At 57.8% G+C, this 6,357-nt stretch overlaps 1 protein-coding gene across 1 annotated transcript; it reads right to left on the bottom strand.

The window, feature by feature from the left end:
- Nucleotides 1-5,143: 5,143 nt before the first annotated feature.
- On the bottom strand, nucleotides 5,144-5,885 carry LOC127301259 (protein ELF4-LIKE 3-like). The gene has a single exon (XM_051331475.1). The coding sequence runs from the start codon at nucleotides 5,813-5,815 to the stop codon at nucleotides 5,477-5,479; it is 339 nt and encodes a 112-aa protein (XP_051187435.1). The 5' UTR covers nucleotides 5,816-5,885; the 3' UTR covers nucleotides 5,144-5,476.
- Nucleotides 5,886-6,357: the final 472 nt, after the last annotated feature.

Here is a 6,357-nt window from a genome sequence, read left to right as displayed (position 1 = left end):
CAAGTTCAAGCCATCCGACCCCTACTGAACTACGGCTCAATCTCAATCCAAAGCAAGATTTTCAGCACTTCAATTAGAGTACAATTCTACATATAAGGCATGGACATTTTTAGCTCAGATTTTCATGTGTTCTATCGAGATTGTACCCTAATTCAAGCGTTGAAATTGTCCATGTCTTCTATCATGATCCCTAGTTGTGAACGCCTGAAGGAAAAAACCTTACTCCTCTCGCTCATGTCTCGCATCCGTGCAGGCAAGGAAGGGCAATACCTCACCCGCCGTCTCTTCCTCCCCCTATCCAACACCGGCGGCGTGGGCTGTGGGGCATTGCATTTGTGGTGCCACCGGCGGCGACCAAACCATCCCCACGCATGTGGGGCGCTAACACGCACAACGGCCCGTGGCGGTCCGGTGAGGCCCGGGTGATCATGGTGGCGGTGGAGCAGCCTCTTGGCTGCTGTGTGCCATGGTAGTTGGAGCTTGGGCGGCTGGTTGGCTGATCATGGCCGGCCGCACCCTTCCGGCCCAGATCTAGACCGTTTGGACCCCATCTTGGTCTAGGCGGGCCACCTTAGGTGCGGTGGTGGTGGAAGAAGGAGTAGGTGCTTGTGCTGGGGTGGTGGAGAGGATGGTGTGCCTGTTGCAGTGCGGCGGCCTAGCTTTACGCGCCCGATCTGGGCCTAGCCGGGCCTAGTTTGTCCATGTAGCAGCATTCGATCGGCTACCGCTAACGGCGGTGGAGGTTGTTCCCTCCCGCGTGCTACTATATCACTGGCCTTCTCGACAGTCCCTTCTTCTCGGTTTTGTCGACCTCGTAACTTGCACCACGGTGAGACGACGACAGTGATTGCAAGATTGTGGTGGTCTGTTTCGGTGGAGCGCTACGGAGCATCTGGGGTGTTTATTTGAGGTCAGGAGAAATTCATGTCGTCTCGGCACTAACGCGGTGATGCTTGGGGTTGTCGTCATTCCTTCGTGAAGGGCATCAGGTGTACCTCTGCCCCACTCCCCCTAGCGTACCCGGGGAACCCTAGGACCAGTCTGGGCAGTAGCGTTGCCGTCATCGCTTTTCTTCTTAGAGGTGTTGCTTGATACGTGGCGCTTCAAAGTGCTAGGAGCGTGGTAAGAATTCTCCAGAGCGCAATGGTTGCGGACCATCTTTGTTTCGGCCGATCCGCCAATGTCGGATTGTTTTCTCTTGTTTTCCTTTTCTGATCTTGATTGTGTTGTTGCCCTAGAAGACTTATTGTATCGTGTGGATGCTATATTAATATAACATGGCGCAAGCCTATTTCGATGAGTTCGGTAGGTTACGAAAGATTTGAAATTTCCTCCTGACAAAATGCATGCTCTCTTGGAACTTATGCCATCTCAAACGCCCCTGCATACGGACCGAATGTGTCCGTCGCGGTCCGCGGAGGACAGATGCGAGGCCAAATGGTGTGCCTCATCTAGAACGGGCCACGGTGGCTACCTCCTCCGGTAGGGGTGACGAAGATCAATGTGGACGCCGCAGTCAGTAAAAACACGGGCCTCGGCACGGTGGCGGCGGTGGCACGGGACGAGGAGGGAGTGTTCTGTGGAGCCTCGGCGGTGGTGTTTCCGGGGAAAACAGATGCTGAAACTCTGGAGGCTCTAGCATGCCGGGAGGCGCTCTCTCTGGCGCAGGACATAAACACTCGACGGATTCGGGTGGCGAGCGATTGTCTGAATGTGATACGGAGTATGGACCAGGGGACTATGGGAGCTTATGCACACGTTGTGCGGGGGTTTAAGGAGACGGCTCGAGAGCTTGATGAGGTCGTCGTCGTCCATGAGTGTAGGGTGTCGAATAAGGAGGCTCATAACCTAGCTAGGAGTAGTGTGCTTCTCGAGCACGGTCGCCATGTTTGGCTGTTGGTGCCCCCGGCGGGCGTTTGTATCCCTAGTGTGATTAAGGTTTAATCACACTGATAGACTCTCCAAAAAAAAAATCTAGAACGGGCCACATTTTTAGTCTGTTGGCCCGCATCTCTGGCCCAAATTTGGGTCGGGTTTGCGGTGGCCACGGACACTGCGCGTCCACACGTGTCCGCTCTAGATCACGATGGGCCCCCATGTCAGCGATAGGGGAGGCAAGGCGATGCGAGTCCACGCGGTCTTCTTAAATGATGACCTTTTGTCGTCCTCAAACCCACACATGTCCCCTAGTTCTCTCTCTCTCCCTCTCTCCCTCCAAGGACCATCGAAACCCTAGCTTGGTGCCCTAGCTCACAACCATGGCCAAAGGATACAGATGGTTTCACCCCAGGCGCAACGACCACAAGGCCACCGGCGGCGGCAATGGCGGCCTCCACTTCGTCCACGAGGCCCAGAGGCCACCTCGTCCTCCACCCGTGTCGCGCTTGGAGCGGCGCGTCTACGTGGAGGTCGAGACCGCCCGCCAGTTCGCAGAGTCCGACGTGCCTCTGCCCTAACCTGACGTCCACCTTCCCCATGGGTGGCATCTAAATCAAGCGCGGGTGCTAGTGCCCGCCATCCCCGCGTGCGGGCCTGATCGCTAGCGGGAGGTCCTGCGGCGGTGAGATAACTTGCTGCCCGATCTGAGGCGCGACCCGGCCTAACCCGTGGACTCTCCACTCTGGGGCTGCTGGTTCGAGGCGGAGCACGAGGAGCGGTGCACCAGCATTGTGGCATACCTTAAAGACCTCAAGGACGAGGACTTCGACCACGAGGCACAGGAGGAGGCGCACCAGGCACCGCCGCCTCCACCGGTGGCCGTGAAGGAGGAGCTGTCAGAGTGGCCGCAACGACATCACTAGGATGGCTTTGTCTCCTCCATGCTGCGCCCTGGCCATCCTGATTGGGGGCAGTACGTCGGGGCAGCCAAGAACTACGTGGATCCCATCCTGTGGGTTCCGTCGCTGGCTCTAGAGGCCTACAACCAGGCCGTGAAGGAGGAGGACCCACCAGAGGAGGACAACAATGGCAGTGGCGGCTACAAGCCGATGGAGGAGGCCATATGTCGATCCATCCTCATCTCCGAGGCGTAGGACCTGGCCAAGTCAATTGGCCTCGAGGAGGCCATCCAGTTGTCGCAGCAGGCGGCCGCACCAGCGCCCCCTCCCCCCACCTCCACCCGACAGCTGAGCAGCTGCCCCTCCCTCCTCCTCTGCCCGATGTGTGGCTGCTGCCGCTGGTCTTCATTAACCTCGGCGGCGAGGACTAGATGTCGGCGGCGACTAGAAGCTATCTCCCCCTTTGTTTTTCTTGTTTTGTTGGTTGTAAAATGGACTCCTATATAGATTAAACATATGTGTTTTCTTTTTTGGTGGGCTTTTTTGCGGAGGGGCATTGGGGCCGCTTCCACCTACATACGGACGGCAACCTGTTTCGTGTATGCAGACCGCCACATTAGAATGGACAATTTTGCGGGAGCATTGGAGATGGCCTTACGACATACTCCAACGGGGGGACGTAAACGGACGCTGAGCAACCATTTGCGTCCCGCGGTCGAAAAATTCGCCTGCACCCTGCTCCAAAGGGGTGACGCACAGTGACTGGGCCGTCCGCGGAGACGCAAACGCGGCCCAAAAAATATGGCACGTTTCAGTCTCTGCGGATTCTGCGCGGTCGCGCCAAGTGACCGTGTTGGTTGCATTCGGGTCCGCTAGGCAGTGACTAGGGAAGAAAAATATTTCCTCATTACTATTCATTGGCCAAAAGGACCATCTTTATAAAGATGGTTAGTCCAGTTAACATAAAATTACAACGGTCGGGGTTACTCGCAGTCGTGTGGCCTACTAATGGCTGCCAGAGGGGTTGTCGCCGTCGTTGAAGCGCGACCGCCTAACGCACTCGCGCCGCGCATGCCGCCGATCGGACATCCCGTCCTGCCGCCTGCAGCGTTCTAGGGCCTCGACCAGAGAGGATCGAGTCCCAGTGGACTCTCTTCGCCGCCGCCTCCGTCGCCATGTAGGCGTGGTAGCGTGTGCCCTGTTCCTAACCGATGTCTCCACCGCATCATCACTGGCGGAGACGGCGTCCGCCAGCTCGCGGTTCTCCTGCTCGACCCGCTCGTGATCCGGTTCCCTCCGCGCGACCGAATCTAGGTCGGAGCACAGGTACGCCCGACTCATGGAGATCGCATGGCTGCGATCTTCCTCCTCCGCTGCCCGAGCATGACGACGATCGGCGTCCCCAGGTAGGCTCTCGAACGACGCGAGCAAAGCCTGTTGGTCGCTGCCGAACTCGAAGCGGATGTGGTTGTCCTCATCATCGTCGGCGATGTCGTGGATGACGGCGTCCACGGGTGGGGCCGCCGGCAACGGAGGAGCCGCCGCAAGGGCGGCACTAGCCGCCGCCATCTCCGCCCGCACCTTGGCGAGCTCCGCCCTTGCCTCGGCGAGCTCGGCCTAGAGTTCCGCCACGGCCGCCGCCCCCGCTGACGGTCTAGCGCGCGCCCTGCCACCTCCGCCTCCTCCTCCGCAGCTTCCGCCTCCGTCGCCTCCCGGTCCAGCTGGTCGGCCTGAAGGGCGTCGGCGGCGAGCTGCTCCTCATCGAACGCATCCGTCGCGCGGAACTCGGTGAGGTCCGCATCATCCGTGTAGACTTGGCGGGCCATCTGAACAACGCGAGCCCAGGTGCGGTTGTGCTCGGCCATGGATGGAGCTAGGGTAGGTTGAGGTGTGCCCGTCACCCCCGCCGGCGTCCACCATATATAGGCACGACGGGGTGGGAAACGGCGTTCGCGCGCAGGTAGTTTCCCGCGCACGTGAAATGCCGGTGAAACGCGCCAATCTATTGGCGCACGCGGGAACCGGTAATCGGTCGTGGCATGCCTCGACGGGACTTTAAACCGCCATTACCAACCTTGACGGTGTCAGTGCTAAAAAAGTGGGTCCGCGCCGCTGGAATACCCTCGATGTAAACGGTCATCTCGGGTTGTATGGCGTCCGCAGGCCGACGCAAACGAACGCGCTCGGATAATTTGGGACGTCCGAAATGGCCTTACAACCGTGTGCAAATGCTATGCACAGGAACAGAAACAAAAAAAACACGCTCTCAGTGAGATGATCTAGTGAGATCCCCATACTTTGCGCTTGATGATGAGCAGCTGCACGATCGGTTCTCTCTCCTGTCACCAACCAACGTTAGAGGACAATGCAATCATTATTCATTCCATTCCATTTCATCGGATCTGAACTGATTGAAGGACACATGCGCCAGTAAGCCATCAGTACGAACACACATAGGAGTACAGACCGATATAGTCGCACACTGCTGCTGCCTGCATCTTTGTTTGACACTCTTGTCTGACAAGAAGCTGCCCATGGGGGAAGCCATGTCTCAGCTCTCGACGCTAAAATAACGACACATGAAAAGCTAAGCAGAAGAAGAAAACAAGATTCATCAAATGGGGACCGGCTCTAAACTGAAGAGAGAAAGCAAACGGGGTTGCTGCCGGCATGGATGGATGGTTCATCTAGAAGAACTTCTACTGGGGTGGGCGCGACCGCTTGTTGTACCCCTTGGCGGCGTCGGCGGCCCTGGCGGCGGGGGTGCCCTTGGCGAAGGCAGCCGAGAGGTCGGAGTAGAGGCTGCCGACGCGCGCGATGTTGCTGTTGAGCTCGCGGATGAGGGCCACGTTGCGGTTCAGGCCGACGTCCTCGCCGGACTCCTGGTTCTGCTCGATCTCCTGGATCAGCATCCGGTTGTGCTCCAGGATCTCCTGCACCTGCCCGGAGCACCGCTCAAACGCCTGCACCACCTTCCCGTTCCCGGCTCCTCCCCCGTTCGGAACCGCCTCCCCGCCGACGCCGTTGCCGTTCTCCATCGATCCCTGATCTAGTTCTGCGAGTGGGAGGAGGAGGAGGAAGATGGGTGCTCAGCGTGGTGGGGGGGGAGTAGCGGGGCCGGCCCTAAGGGGGGGCGGGACGGGCGGCCGCCCTGGGCCCGCGAAATTTAGGGGGCCCCTGCCTAGGTATGTGTGAGCAGCAAAGCAAGTCGTCGGACGGCCGGAGGCGCCATTAGCGTACTGCCTCCTCACGAAGAAGAAACGCGAAACGTTTTTAGAGACAAAGCTAGGGCCGTCCCTTCACGAACTGGGCCTAGGGCCTTTCTTCTATCAGGTTCCGATGGTTAAGTAGTGGTGGGCCATATCAGGCTTGAGAAGGGAGCGAGGGACCGCATAGGGGAGAATCATTTTATTGTCCAAGATGGAATTAGCAAGATCAACTTATGTAACTTCTTCTTCAAAGAAAAAACTGATGTACAATTGGTAGCATGTTTTCATCCCCTAAAAAATGGCAGCACGTTGCCGTCAAAAAAGAACATAGTAGCATGTAAAGAAAGAGTGCTTGTAGTGTGAAAAAAACT

This window comes from Lolium perenne, chromosome 5 (assembly GCF_019359855.2).
Source record: "Lolium perenne isolate Kyuss_39 chromosome 5, Kyuss_2.0, whole genome shotgun sequence".
In the NCBI taxonomy this organism is placed as follows: Eukaryota; Viridiplantae; Streptophyta; class Magnoliopsida; order Poales; family Poaceae; genus Lolium; species Lolium perenne.
Note: the sequence above shows the minus strand (reverse complement) of the source record. Positions and strands in the feature narration are given on the sequence as shown.

Excerpts from the sequence above, each read along its gene's own strand:
- LOC127301259 (XM_051331475.1), bottom strand. The coding sequence starts at position 5,815 with ATGGAGAACGGCAACGGCGTCGGCGGGGAGGCGGTTCCGAACGGGGGA.